We start from the raw sequence: 15930 nt of genomic DNA, 5'->3' as shown, positions 1-15930 counted from the left end.
GAGCAGGCAGAAGGACCGAAGTACACTGCTGAGGGGAGCAGCGGGTGGCAGGAGAGGTCTATGCACCATGCGGGACCCTCCTCTGGTGGCCGGGGAGCAGCCGGGGATCGAACCGGTGCTACAGAGGCTGCGGGCAGCTTTGCAACCCAACGCTCAACCGCTGCGCCACCGGGGAGGCCATAGGGAGGGTTCTTGAGTGGAGAGAGTGTGTTTGTTATAAACTGTTGAAGCAGATTAGTCTGGTACACAGGAAAATCAGAAGGGGAGGCAGCAGAGGCGACATGGAGACATGGGTGTGGGACTGCGAGAATTTAACCAAGGTGGTAACAGTAGGAATGACGAGGATGGAGGAGCTGAGACAGCATAGAGGATGCGACTGTTCTCAGGTGGGGCCTATCCCCTCTGCCTCCAGGCCCTGCCTCCCCATTCCTCTATGTGTTATAGGGCAGCCCCGATATTGAATGGATTCCTGGCTGTGGGTCCTCACCCGCGCGCTTACAAGGGACTTATTAATACTCCACTACAGGCACACACAAAAGGTTAATAAAAGGTTTATTTACAAGGGAAAGGGAATTAAGGAAATGTCCAACTCAGGGAGAAAATAGGGAAATAAAGTCTTTAATGCTTCCTACCCGATCCGCCGGCCTGGAAACCCAAAGTTACTCTCAGAGCTGGCCGGACACTGCGAGCTGGCGGAGAGCCAAAATGGGGGACCCATCCAAAGCCCACGTGTCTGGCTTTATCCCAACCTGGCTGCTTAACCCCACCCTCAGGTCCCAGCCACCTTCCCTCTGGTGGTGATGGGATTTGGAGTTCCCAGTGTCTTTGGCTTTGGCCTGGGGTGGGGGTGGAGTCCACAAAGCCTGTACGGAATTAGCTTTAGGACATCCTTTTCCCCCTAACAATTCCCCCCTTTCTTTCAGGAAGTCTGCCTGGATTTCCACCTCCCTTCACCAGCCAGGAGGGGTGTGGTCCATCATGTGCCCCCCCCCCCAACTGAATGGGTTGAAAGTATAGTCTGGTCTACCCTCCTCTAGACTGTGTGTCTCTTAAGGAGAATAAGCCTGACTTTTCATTTGCATATCACGTGCCCAACATACATGTTATTTGTATGAGGCCAAAAAAGAGGGAGGAGTCTAAAATGTCTTTTTTTTTTTTTTTTTGAGGCATGTTTTTTATTTATTTAGTTTGTTTGTTTGTTTGTTTTGTTTATACATGCACTGGGTACAGTCAGAAGCGCGGGAGGGTGAGAGAATTCACCAGAGCCAGAGCGGGGAGCAGAGCAGGCAGAAGGACCGAAGTACACTGCTGAGGGGAGCAGCGGGTGGCAGGAGAGGTCTGCTCGCCATGTGGGACCCTCCTCTGGTGGCCGGGGAGCAGCCGGGGATCGAACCGGCGCTGCAGAGGCTGGGGGCAGCTTCGCAACCCAGCGCTCAACCGCTACGCCACCTGGGAGGCCCTAAAATGTCTTTTTTTCTGAGGAAAAAAAGATGGGTCCCAGCTATTGTTTACCTGTTTGCTCATGCCATCTTAAAAATTCAAATTCGTGCTGGTGTCTGCGTGCCTGTATATAGGGTGGTGGTTCTCAACCCCAAGGAGCCTTTTAAAGATTCCCCCCATCATCCTTTCTCTCCCAGCTCCCCACACCACACACATGCTTTATCCCTATTATGTTCTGTGTCCTTGAAACAACAACAAACCATGTTATCTAAGGCTTTTCCACCCACTTCACTCCCAAAGAACCAGTTTTCTACTCCCTGGAGGGCACATCACCCGCATTGAGAATGCAAATTGCCACAAACATGGTGGCTTAAAACAACACATTTATCCTCTCAACTTCTGAGGCCAAGAAGTCCTCCAGGAAGGTGTGCTGGGGGATGTGCATCCCCTAGAGGCTCCCGACTCCAGGTGCTCACCGACTGCAGGTGGCTGCACTCCAGTCACTAGTGGCCTCTGCTTCTGTCTCTGCCTCTGTTTTCACACAAGCCTCTGTGTCTCCTCTCTTGTGGATGTCAAATCTCCCTCCACGTTTCTTAGAAAGACATCTGCCCCTGGATGTAGGGGCCACCCTGATAATATAGACTATCTCAGCTGGAGATCCTTTACTGCTACCCACCAAGGCTGCATTCACAGGTTCCAGAGGTCAAGACATGAAAGTATCTTTTTGGGGAACCAACCACTGAACCCACTACAATGACAAACGTTTGGGGAGGCAGGAGACATCCCTCGCCCACGGTGGAAGTAATCACTCTTCAGTGACACAAACGAGAAAGCTTTGTGTGTATTTCACAACGAACACTGCTGATGCACTATACTTATTCAAGTTATTTGATGCTCCCTGCAGTTACAATGATTTTATTGCGGGAAGTCGTGAGTGGACCCCCCTCAGAATTCCTCTATCCTACAAATTTTCCTCCCCTGCCTTCCCTCACATGTGGCCCTTCGACGCCCTCTAGTGGAACTTTTGGTTACTAAGACGTCTGGATTTTCAAAGGCGATTCATAGACTTAAAACTCTTGGCTTTGTGAGACATAAGATAGGAATTATCCCTTCCAGCTCCATCCATGTTGCTGCAAATTGCATGAGTTTATCTTTTTTGATTGCTGAGTAATATTCCATGGTGTATATGGACCACATCTTCTTGATCCAGTCATTTTTTTGGGCATTTGTGTTGTTTCCAAAGCTTAGCTATTGTAAATAGTGCTGCTATAAACATAGGGGTGCAGGTGCCCTTTTGAATTAATGTTTCTGTGTTCTGTTGGCCATTTGCATTTCATGCTCAGCGAAATAAGCCAGAAAGAAAAAGAAAAATACAAGATGGTCACTCATAGCAGGAATTTAGAAAACCTAAATAAGGGACTAGGAAAAAGACTAATTATAATAAAAGTAAAAATAAAAATCAACAAGCAACTATAAACCAGAGACACACAACAGGGGGGGTGGGGGAGGAGGGATTAGGGTCAAAATAAGGGGGGTGGGAATTGTATGGGGAATATAATCAAGATGAAAATACATACATTGTGCAAAAATGAAAAATTATGTAATATACTTATATATGATAGAAATTAAACAAGAAGAAGAACCTGTAGTGTCTATGTTATAACTCAGGGCAATTTACTGTTCATCATTGAGAGAAGAGGTGCCAGGCGGAGTAAGAGGAGGCTGCCTCCATTATGTTCTTCTCTCTGCACACCCCCCTCCCTTACACAAACAATTCCAAGGGGCGACTTCCGACATCTGACATCTGGGAGGGACTTGGTGGGAAGGGAGGAGGTATCTCCCCACTCACAGAAATCCCAGATGAGGTGCTTTCAGAAATGATGAGTAGTAAAACTCCTGAGTTGTCAGTCTTGGAGAATAACATTACAAGGTGAGACTTTCGACAAAACTAAGCTAATCTCCTAACTATCAATAGATTCCTTGTTGGCTTCATCATGTCACGACAATATCAATTGACTGGATGAAGAAAGACATGTGTGGAAAGGCCCACTTGCCAGAGATCTGCATACACAGTGAACACCCATATAGCAGATGTCCCTCCCTCCGCACCCCCCCACCAAGCTCCATGGCCTGTGCTGTCCAGCGAACCCCCCTCCAAGAGTTCCCTTCTTTCCTGGCACAGGGAATGAACATAACAAACATCCAGGCGGTACCGAATGGAGCGTTGCCACCAAAGGTTGTCCTGGTTTCCTTTCAGGGGCTGCTTGCGTAGTTTTTTCTGCTCTTCAGCTTGCAAAGGGCTTTTGTTGCTTCAGTGGGTCGGCTCCTGCTGTAGCGCTTGCCAGCCCATTTCTGGAGCAGAGCCGCCACTCTTGGGGTACTCCTGGGCCCCCTGCAGGTCTTGAAAGCCAATACCGGGTGCACTCACTTCCCTCTCCTTCCCCTAAGGGCTGTTTTCCAGCAGACGCTTCTCCCAGTGCCAAGGCAGGGAGGACAAGGCCCGGAGACCGCAAAAATACTAAATTGAGTGAACCACATAATAACAAACCCTTTCAGTACATCTGCAGGGGCAGTTTTTCTCAAGAAGCGACTCTGGATCTTAACCATCCTTTTAATGTTTCTAAGTCCATCCACAAACCCCACCATTAACTGATTTGTCCACAGAAATGGTGCCTTTCTCTTGGGATTTGTCCACAGGGAGACCAAGATTAAGCAAATGTGAATAAGCAGAGAGAGGAAGTGTAAAGGAAAAGTAAAGAGGGGTGCATTAGGGGGCCTGCTCTAATGTGGGGTAGGCTGAGCAGAGACTGCAGGAGGGCAGTGAGCCTGGCCAAAGGGCAGCCAGAGGGAGGCAGTTGAAGAATCAAAGGTCAGGTGTGATTTGCACTACAAATGCACACACTCCCCCTCACTCGGATCATCTTTCCCCTAGATCAGCTGTTTTAGGAAAGCCAGGAATGGGAGGTCTAGTTCCAAACTTGTAGGCAGACTGGGCGGGTAGTTAAGCGAGAAGTTCTTAAAAATTGAAATCAGGGGCAGTTTAGAAATCAGTGAACTGCTCCTGGAGATAACTTTTTGGGGAAGTCCTTGACGAGGCTGATGTCTGATTTATTGTCACCTTGTTTCCCATAGTTAATAGCAGAAAAATTGAGCACAGAAGTTACTACAAACAAGTCAAATTCTAACGATTTCCATAACTGTTAGGAACTACAAAGAATGCCCATGCCATGAAGGAAATGAACCTGAAAGGAAACCAGGACAACCTCTGATGGCAACGCTCCACTCGGTACCACCTGGATGCTTGTTATGTTCATTCCCTGTGCCAGGAAAGAAGGGAACTCTTGGAGTGGGGGTTCGCTGGACAGCACAGGGCATGGGGCTTGGGGGTGGTGTGGAGGGGAGGGGGGCCTGCTATGTGGGTGTTCACTGTGTCTGTCTCCAAGGTGGTCACCTTTGATGCCTTCCCTCCCTATCACCACTGGGCAGCGGGGATCAGTTCCTCTGCCCCTTGAATCTGGGCTGGTCTTGTTATAGAGCAACCCAAGACGTGAAACAAAGAGTTTCACTGCGAGTCTTGCAGACCTAATGCGCTTTTATGGTGACCAACGCAAGAAAAATTACTTTGGGCTGGTCAACCACGGGTGAAACTTGCAAAGCACGTTGGGCGCCAAGCTGTTATAGAGCAACCCTGATATTAAACGGGTTCCTGGCTGTGGGTCCTCACCCGCGTGCTTTAAAGGGACTTATGAATACTCTACTACAGACACACACAAAAGGGTTAATAAAAGGTTTATTTACAAGAGAAAAGAAAATAAGGAAAATGTACAACTCAGGGAGAAAATAGGGAAATAAAGTCTTTAATGCGTCCTACCCGATCCGACGACCTGGAAACCCAAAGTCACTCTCAGAGCTGGCCTGACGCTGTGAGCTGGCCGAGAGCCAAAAATGGGGATCCCCAAAGCCCACGTGTCTGCCTTTTATATCCACCTGGCTGCTTAACCCCACCCTCAGGTCCCAGCCACCTTCCCTTTGGTGGGGATGGGATTTGGAGTTCCCAGTGTCTTTGGCTTTGACCTGGGGTGGGGGTGGAGTCCACAAAGCCTGTATGAAATTAGCTTTGGGACATCCTTTTCCCCCTAACAGTCTTACTGGAAGGATGTAGTGGAAATGACATTTCAATGTCTGGTACATAGTAGGTAGTTCATAAAGGCTGAGTGAATGCCACAGTAAAACACCATGTTACAAACACTAAGATGGATCTTTAATATCAAGGGCAACTTTGGCTGTAAATTATTTGGAGCCAGGTGTTTTACGACAGTGGGTTGTGTTATTTCTACCATGGAGTAGAATTGGGTGTCAATGGAAAAATAAGTCAGTTCAACTGCTTTTGGCATTAAGTCCTCCAAAGTTCTGGACAGGCTCTTACTGCAATGCTGCCAGTCTTGATAAGAGGTGAGTGGCTTGCCCAAAGCTATCTGCCCACCAGGAGGGAACTAGAACCCAATCCAGAGTTCTTTCCTCTTTATTATGGATCCTTTCCTACTGCTTTTTCCCTTTGCACTTCAGGGCCATTAAGTATGGTTAGGATTGCTCACTAATCTCTCTCTTTTTTTTAAGGTTTATTTATTTATGCATATAAGAACTGGGTTACAGGCCAGAGGTGTGGGGGCAGGGACGCTGAGGATTCACCAGAGACAGAGTGGGGGGCAGAACAGGCCCATTGACTGAAATACACTGCTGAGGGGAGCAGCGGGCGAGACAGGAGAGGTCTGCTGCGTCACGTGGGTAGCTCCCTGACCAGGGATCGAACTCATGCTGCAGAGGCTGAGGATTGCTTCATGGTGCTGAGTCTTAACCCCTTGTGCCACCAGGGAGGCCTGCACTAATCTCTTTTATGAAGGGGTTAGGCAAACTCAGGAGAGTTTCCACTGGTTGTGCAAGACCAACCGTGGGACACATCGGATGTGTGTGGAAACCTATCATGTGATGCTCTATTTCTTGTCATGACCCTGGCGCTGAAATGGTCATGCTGAAAAAGCACCTTTCATTAATGGTAATAGTTCTATTGGGATGTAATTTAGTTTTCTGTAGTTGAGATTAGGTTTTATTCCATACACAAGGCCTTTCTTCTCTTTCACTGCTCTTAAGGCGTAAAAGTCCTGTTCCTAACTTACTTTACTGCATTTGGTGAGACCTAATTATCCCTTCTTTGGTTTAGCAAACCTGAGTATACAAAATATCAATTAGGTTAGTCACGCAGCTTGAATTACTTTTAGCCTCAAAGGAGTGATGAAATATAGATACCAGTTAAACAACTGAAGACTTCAATTCTTTGTTTTCTTGCCTTTGAAATAATCACGTTTGCTCACACTCCTTTTATAGAGTCAAAAATCAGGACAGGGCCTCACCTGGTGGCACAGTGGTTGAGCGCTGGGCTGCAAAGCTGCCCGCGGCCTCTGCAGCACCGGTTTGATCCCCAGCCGCCGGCGAGGATCCCACACAGCGCGCAGACCTCTCCTGCCGTAACTGCTGCTCCCCTCAGCAGTGTATTTCTTCGTCAGTCTGCCTGTTCTGTTCCCCGCTCTGGCTCTGGTGAATTCTCTCACCCTCCTGTGCTTCTGACTGTACTCAGTGCTTGTATAAATTAAATCAATCAATCAATCAATCAATCAATCAATCAATCAGGACGATAGGAAAATGGCATGCTGTTCTCACTTCCCTGTCCTGGCAGTCAATTTTAGCGCTATGTTGTAAGATGCTGCCAGCCAGAGAACACTGTCCAGATAGTATGCAGAAGATAATGTGTAGGTTGGAAGGATTCAAGTGAAATTTTTACTCTGCATAAGGGATATGGATGCCTGCCTCCCCTGGTGCCCTCGCACAACCAGGACTAGTTTGTTTCAACATATTTTTGAGTGAAAAGATTCAATTAATCCAACTTTTCCTATGAAAAAAATTATAGGCAAGACTATGGGGGAAGAGTGGAGAAACCCAGATGTGCAAACTCTGAAACCCACAGCTGTGCTTTCACATCTTGAAATAAATGTTTCCAAGAATGGAGGTTTCTGTTTTCATATTTAAATCACGAACTTACTATCTTTATTTTCAAAGTTAGAATCCTGGTTTAGGATACTTGAATCTCATTTCTGATATAAGACTTAAGAGAAATTCTTCTCTATACTTCTCATCCAATAAGATGGTGAAAGGAAAATGGATTGAGCAGCAAAAATATTTATATGAATGTTCTGAAGCCAATTAACTGACCACATTCTACTCGACTTACATGACAAAAAATCACGTGGGAGTTTTAGAAGTGGGATTTAATTCAGTATTAACACTAGGTCATATTTAATTTCTTTAAAATGAAATTAATCTAGACCAAAAATATGTAGCCAGTAGGAAAAGCAGCGTTTTGGCCAAAATGCATCAATAATACTAACAATAAATGACAAGGTTGGTAGGATTTTCAGGGTCCAATCATTAAGTTGTTTTAATCTGATGGTTTTCTATAGTGGCAGACATGACATGGGAAGAAATATATGACCCATAAAACAGCAGTACCTCCTAGTGAACTGGTAGATTGCAAAGTTGCTTTAATTTTTATTAGGCTATCAACTATTTGGAAAGTATCCAAAAAGTAAAGACTTCCTTTTTCACCCTCTCTTCCCCCCATAGTTTCTAAGGAAGTTTCTGATTTTTTACATGTATATTTTCATGTAACACAGTACCAGCAAATTTCAAGTTTAGTCTATTTGATCAAAACTGGGGTCATAAGAAAGTTAAATGAGAGAGATTATTGCCCATGAAGACTGAGGACTCATTTAATTACCTGTCAGGAAGTGGCGAAATGATAAACAGGCATCACACCCAACTCAAGTTGAATGATCACCTGCTGAAGTGACAGCTCTGAATGCCTGACATTCCCACAACTTTTCGTTTAGCCAAGGTCAGTCAAGGTCATCTGGGGTGGCTGATGGTGCTCCCAGCAATAAAAACTGAAATCCAATTTCTCACTTGCCCCATCTGAATCATCCAGACTTTCTGCCTGAGGATTGGATGCTTCTAAGCTGGGACATTTAAGCTCAATTTCCTTTTTGAGTTGGTTGCTGAGAAGCGAGGGCCAAATTTGTAGGTCACTTCTTAACATGCATTTTTATGTACAAAGCTCACTGCTGGTTAATATTGTTTTCTTCTTCCTTTCCCCTTTACTTAGATCTTCTTAGTCTACATACATTTTATACTGAACACATTTGCTTACGGTTCTGTAAGTCCTTTTAAAGATTTTCTGGGACAGGACAAAGCATAAACAAACTAGAAAAATTTTATAATCAGAATAAAGTATGTTTTCTATACATCAAAGGCTGATCAGGTCAAAATGTCAGAGATTTAAGAGATGGTAACATTTCTTAGCAATTCACATCCTCTCCAGGACAGAATTCAATGTATAGAAAGTGTGTTAACTTAAAAGTAAATCAAATAAGGATTCAAATTGCCCCAAATGAATGTTTTCCAGTAGCTTTTGGAATTTCAAAATGGTTCTTTAAAAGGAATCATTCAGGTTTCAAAAAGTCTTACTGGAAGGTGCTGGGTCACGCACATTATAGCATACAGGTTAACCAGAGGTGGGAGCTTTATTTCACAAGTTTCAAGATACAGTACAAAACGAATCTGTACATCTCTCTATTAACAGGATTTGTTTACACAATTATATTACACTTCACCAGCCTTCATATTGTATTTAATTAAATACAAAATAAATGTACAAAAAAGTCTGTCATGGAATGGTGTTCCTTCAAATGCCAGCTTATGGTCTTTTAAAACTTCTCACAAATATTGATAGTGGTTATACTTGATCGTACCAATAGAGATATTTTGTCAAAGGGAATAGTGTCAGCCTGTCATTCCAAATGGGAAAAAATGGTGCATGTGAGATGATTTTTTGCACATAAAAAAGGTGTCCTTCTCGGGCCCAGGGAATCAGATTTTCACTTGTGCAAATTGTCACTTTAAAATACATATCATTTTTACTTGGGATTCCTTTAAGTTTTCTTCAAATACCAAGCAGAAGTTTAGTTTCTTTGCCAGAACTACTGCACATGTAAAAATCAGATCATGCACCAGTGTGGCATTCAGAAATTTTATATTTTCAGTTATATTTGAGAATAATGACTGATGAAAAATATTTTCATGAAAGTATAAAATTCTTTTGCTTTATTTCTTAAGTACTTCTAGTCATAACATTGTGTAACATGTATTATAATCTCAAAACAAATACCAACCGTCACGTTGAGCCCACGTTGCTCTTTGTGACAGGTAAATGGGCTGTGGCAGATGCTAAGCATTTTGTTTTGAAATGTGCATGTGAAATGTTCAGTCCAAACCTCTGTAAAGGAAGTTTTTTGCAGCTGTAGCTAGACAATGATACACATGCTACACACATGAAGAGTTGTGGTCTTCATTTATAGGCTTGCATGCATACTTCCAGAACACTGGTTTTAAGAACATGTGAAGCAAAGAAAGAAGGGAAAAATATCAAAATAACAAAAAAAAAATCCTATACAAAATACTTAAGTTTCCTGGGGGCAACAGCAGCCCCTTAATTAAATAAAGCATCAGATCACTGCCAGATCACAGGTAGAAGTTTCTAAAACTTCCCAACGGTACAGAAATAAAATAGCTTAGCAGTGAAACTCTTACAAATTAACCTTATAAGCAGAAGGGTAACCAGTCCTCAAGAGTATTAAGATTACTGATTCACAAGTTAATCTCATTTAAGTGCCAAGTAATGAATTTTGAAAAAAAAGGCTTGTATTTCTTCTGTGCCACTGAAGAATAACCAAAAATGAGAGAAGCCTTACTCAGAAAATAGAAACTAGAAACAAGAACTTCAAACACACACCCACTCACACAAAATGCCCCACGCAGCACTGCTATCTTCATAACACAAAATAGAAGCAAAATGGAGAGTCTCAAGGCTCAAAGAGTTGATTAATTAACAAATCAAGTGCACAAGTGAGTATAAGCTAAGCGGAGCACTACTGTCATCACCATCGAGGCTGGAAGACGGACTGTAACAGGGATCAGGAGAGACAGGCTACCATGGCGAAACGAAGCCACTTTCTATTTAACTCTAAATTCTAACATTAAAACTCCTGAATCCTGGAGTTAGTTTAATGTCACTGACATTAACTAGCTTTAGTTACTGTCATTTTATTCAAATGGATGCCATTTGATTAGGTTAAGTATTGAACATTATTTTAGGAGAAACACCAAACCAAATTCCTATTTGCTTAGGTATCTTGTCCTAGGAACGAAAAGAAAAAAAAGGAGCAGGATATTTTGAGATGGTCTTTTCACAAAACCATAGGAACTAAATTATTTTAAATATACCATTCAGATTTCCAGAAGCAAGTGACCCAGGTTAAAAGAGGGGGTGGGAAAAAAAGAAAAGGGCATATGGACTGTTAATAATGAAAAGTTTATGACAAGTGGCAAACAGGAAGGTCGTTATTGCATGAAGAACACGACTATCTTTAAGGTAGTGCACAGTTTTAAGAATTTTTTTTTTGAGGAAGAAGTTAAGATAGAGGTAAAAATGCTGCTAAAGGAGAAACTGAGGAATGATAGAAGGAGGAAATGGAAGTTTAGTCATCTTAGGGGGTTTTCAAACTTTTAAATAAATTAAAATGGTTCCTTTGAAATGAAGTGCGGCTGCTACTGTGGACTGTATTTGTTTTGAAGGGTTGGGAGAAGAGGCAGTGATGAAGACACCCACAAACTGTACCAACTTCACTGAGTCTCTAAGGGGAAGAGATCAAACAGATCTTAATATTTACAAGAGCTGCCTAAAGTGACATCGCATTTTGGGGAGAAAAATGTCCTACCTTTCAGGTGCTTTTATCTGTGTGGTTCTTTTCGTGACCACCTCTTTCAATTTGGAAGCAACTATCTGGGAGGAAAGTTTGCTTACCCCGTTTCTCATAATACTGTGAACACTAAACAAAGTCTACAACTTCACATTTAAAGCCTTCATGTTAAATTATAAACTAAATCTAGTCCTAAAGCACAGTCCTAACTTCAAAAACCAAAGTCTTACAACTCTACAGGTAATAAACTTTTCAAGTTTTCTGGCAGATGAGTGACTATGGGGGGGGGGGGAAGGTATAAAGGTTACTAGAAACAGACTGAGGTCGGCAGGCATAAAAAGTCTGCTCAGATACCAATATAGGCAGGGGAAAACTACCTCCTGCAGATAAAAAGAACTACAAATTCTGTTTAAGTTTTCATTTGTATGGTATATGAAATCCTCAGGTGTCTTTGTTGTTGTTTTCCAAACAAGTCTGAAGTACAATAGCCCTGATTTTCCCAATGCTGAAAGTGTATGATGGATATAATAACTAAACAGGCAGTTACCTTTCTACTGTAATAGAAAACTGCAGATACAAAAATCTACCTGAAAATACAGAACAGCATAAACAGGCTTCGGCTTTCCTCAACCACTAAGTTTAATACATCTTTTATTCTCTGTGTTTTAATATTATAATGGTAATTACTGTATGCTGGATAATGGCCATGGTATTTCATAAATATAGAAATTCAGGAGGGTGATCTGTTCTTTTGCAAGAAGAAATGCAAAGGAAAATAAATCCCTGGAATAAATACTTCAACTTTGGGAAAGTAGGACTATGATCGTGGTATCCCATCCAGAGTTCTTTAGTGCTGTTTTCTAGTATCTTCTATGCAGTCCATCCTCTGGCTTCTGGATCAAGGTTCTGAATACTCAAAACAAACAAGCACATTACAGTGAGTAGGTGGGGCAAATTCACATGTTAGCTCAAGGAGTCAGTTCAGACTTATAGAGATTCCATACCAAAGTAGTGAAGTTCACATAAAACCCTTTGACAAGGCCTTTCAGTCTTTGAAGGAGAGAAGTTTGGTATAAAGTGTGACAATCACCAATGATAAGAAAACTCCCAACCTTCCCTGTTAAAACAACAAGTATGCTGAATGTGTATATCTGCACGTGGACTGGTAAAAGCTTCTTAGTTATTGCAGTTCTGAAACACTTTGAAGACTCTCTTTTTTTAACTCAAAAGGCAAGCTCTGTTTTCAGACTTTCAAACATGTTAAGCTTAAACTTAGAACTAACTGCATTTTCCTTTTCACACTGATCAGTTTTTAGTGTTGATGCAAAAGACCTTAAAATGCTGACAGAAGAATGTACACACACTGAGAATGAGCAAGGGTTGAGAGCATGACTGAAGAACCCAAGAAAGACAGCTGGATACAGCAGACATTACTTTGAGTGTCTCACATGTTTCCAGACCAAAAAAATAAAAAAAGGAAAGTCATTGAGAGTTGTTATTCCATTCAGCACGGAAACAAACATTCAACTCAGTTTAGGTAAGAGTTACGTATCCCTGAAAATAAAGGCATCAGATTCTAAGCAGCTTTAGGAATTCAACGCTTCCTTGTGCCTCTTCCAGGAGGTGGCCACTGATCCAAAGTCCTAAATCAAATGCAAATGTTTTCAGCAAACAATTTCCTGGGCTGTCACTGATCAAGGCTGGACACGGTGGCTGTTACTGTGGTGGCTGCTGCTCTGGCGGCCCTTCCTGCTGTGGTGGCGCTGGCCGTGGGCCTGGAGGCCTGGGTACAGGCATGTCTTGGTGCTGCCTCTGCCTGTAAGCTATGACTGTTCCCAGCAGCAACGCGATGATGGTCATGAGGTAAAGGTCCCATTCAGGTCCCAAAAGCTGGTCCATATCAAGTTGGGTGAACAAATCTCGAATCTTAGTGAGAAGAATATGAAAATCATTATGATGACTAAAATACTATAGAAGGAACTAAAAAATCACATGGCCAGTTAGAGAAATATACAGAACTTACTGAAATCATTGGATTTAGAAACATTCTGCAATGTGTTTTTAAAATGGTTTTAAAAGTTTGCAGCTGAAACAACGTGTCTTAGGAACTGAGTTATTTTAACAACTGACTATATAAAGTATCTAGCAGAGTTCTTTTCTGTCAGTAATCTAACACGTTAATTTTCAACCATTTTTCACAGAAAATAACTGAAAGGAACAGCGGGTACAATGGAGGAACGGAGGGAGTGTGTCTCGGCACACCCACCAGCTCTCTGCAGCGACGAAACACGAGGGTGCACTCTGCGAACTGTATTAGTGACAGCTGGGCTCTGTTACTGTTTCTCTCATCTATTTGAAGATGGCAGGAGTTCACATGCTTAATAGCTGAATGAATAATGCCTTTTTCATTAGGAATGAACTGAAAACCAAGATATTTAACAGTTGAAGTTTAGCTTAAAAGTTAGGTTTTTCTGTATTGATATTTTCATTGTTTTAAGTGCTACTTGAATTATTCCTAGTGTTTTCTGAATTCTACTCACCCACAAAGCGAGTAAACATGGGGCACAGTCCTTTATGTTACAATAAAAACACATTTAAATGGTTTCCATCATATATACTTGTAAGTATAGGTGCTAAATTTTTATGAAAAAAAAAAATTGTAAGAAACCATGTTCTCTGGCAGGGACCTATAATGGGAGATTCTGTGTGGTTTATTTTTTTAAGTTGGAATATCTAGGGGTAGGATTATGGGGTATTTTATTATCTTCTTTATATTTCTGTACTAAAAAAATAGCAAATACAATACACTTGGTATGGTACCTTGTATGGCCATAACTCAACAGCACTCAACAGTTTATCAGTGATAAAACCCGTGAGACAAGACCTGAAATAATCCTGAGAATGGAAGAATAGGCTGCCACACTGTTAGCTTTTTAATCAAATGCTGTGCCATTTAATCTATTATAAGTAACCAGATACTATAAACAAAATGCAAAACTAGAGAACCTGAAAGCACCTTCTGGCAACTCAGTGGGTCATGTTGAAGAGAATGGGTAACTCTTCTCCTATTTACGGTCCACCATGAGCTTATTTAAAGATCTTTTTCAAAAACAAAATACTGGTGGTATTTTACTTATGTCTCACTGTCAGAAGAAAATGAAGTCCTAGACACTGGGCAGGGGTTCTCCCTCTCCACCCACCCCTTCTTCTCTTTTTCAGGAATTGGCCTGAGTTGTTGCTAGGCAGTCATCTGATTAAAGGATCGCTGAATTTAGTCGACGACTGTTTCACATCTCCAAGCTTTAGTCTCAGTTTTCCCTAAACCAGAAAACATCTGCATCAATGAAAAATGCTTTAGCAGTCAGGACCACTGTCAAAAACTATCTGAACACTGTAACTGCTTTGTGGCCACTCCCACCCCTCACCCTTCACCTGGTAGAGGAAGGGTAAAGACTGACACTTTGAGGACACCCCTCTCCTCTTCCCCCAATTTTTTAAATACAAACCTCCAGATTGAGAAGGTTACATTGTTTGCATTTTAATTTAAAAAAGCATCGCCCACTTACATTTGTTTCCCGTATGTATTGTAAGAAATACACGACGCCTAATTTGCAGAGCGCTAGGAAGACTGGTACTTGTGCATCTGGGCTGGCTTCGGCAGCCATGTCATAAAAACGCTTTGCCAGGTGAATATCCTATAATGCAGGTAATAAACCAAAATTAATTTCTTGTTAAAGTAGGGAAAAATAAGTACTATTTACTTTATATAATAGAAAATTTTACTTTGCCTTTGAAGTTTTCATTTAAAATTTCCTCTTACTTAAAGAAAAAACCCAAGCCTTAATTGGGTAAAATTTATCTAACTGCTTAACTTTGAAAAATTTAACTACAAAATTTTAAGATTTAGCTCAGGTTCCCAAGAGGGGAGGGAAGTATAAGATCAACTGATTTATGCATAGAACTGGGGTGCAGGCCAGAGGTGCGGGGGGTGAGAGGATTCACCAGAGACAGAGTGGGGAATAGAACAGGCGGATCTACTGAAATACACTGCTGAGGGGAGCAGCAGGCGAGACAGGAGAGGTCTGCTGCACCATGTGGGCTGCTCTCTGGCCAGCCAGGGATTAAACTCATGCTATAGCTGGCAGTAGCTTGATAGCATTGTCTTTAACCCCTGTGCCACAAGGGAGACCCCCAATAAATCAATCTTTTTAAAAAAAGAGGATACAGTTTTTCTTTCAGGACACATAGCAGACTTAAGACTATGGTGCTAAAGAATGTTAGACTTCATTAGGAAGACACAGCATAAGAAACAAGCTCATCATAGCAAACATCTTAATTTCAAAATAATTTAGGAACAGAATTTGGCAGAAAGTGAACAGTTCCTCAAATGAGGAGCTATCAACAGCGTAGCAAACGCCTTTCCACTTTTACAAATCTTTGTTTCGATATCTTAGATATAACAGTGTAGATATCAGTAAGTGTGTGTACTGGCAGATGAGAGAGGTGCAAGGGCAGTCTTGAAATAATATAAAACTGTCTCATAACTTACTACCTAAAATCTGAGCACATTACAAAGAAAGCCCATTTTCGAGAAAAATGCAAATATTTGCTCAAATCACAATTA

The 15930-nt window shown here is 42.2% G+C and overlaps 1 protein-coding gene across 1 annotated transcript in view; it reads right to left on the bottom strand.

The window, feature by feature from the left end:
- Window positions 1-10360: 10360 nt before the first annotated feature.
- The window catches only part of SEL1L (SEL1L adaptor subunit of ERAD E3 ubiquitin ligase), a 44985-nt gene continuing 39415 nt past the window's right edge, over window positions 10361-15930 (bottom strand). Inside the window, exons 20-21 of the mRNA XM_037503752.2 lie at window positions 14873-15001; window positions 10361-13232 (exon numbers count right to left, since the gene is read on the bottom strand). Coding sequence (XP_037359649.1) covers window positions 13023-13232; window positions 14873-15001 — 339 coding nt within the window. The 3' untranslated portion in view covers window positions 10361-13022. The remainder of the gene's footprint in view (window positions 13233-14872; window positions 15002-15930) is intronic.

The sequence above is a fragment of the Talpa occidentalis genome, unplaced genomic scaffold (genome assembly GCF_014898055.3).
Source record: "Talpa occidentalis isolate TD23 unplaced genomic scaffold, MPIMG_talOcc4v2.1 talOcc4.11, whole genome shotgun sequence".
NCBI classification, from domain to species: Eukaryota; Metazoa; Chordata; class Mammalia; order Eulipotyphla; family Talpidae; genus Talpa; species Talpa occidentalis.
The sequence above is the reverse complement of the archived record's forward strand: the minus strand, read 5'-3'. Positions and strand labels throughout refer to the sequence as shown.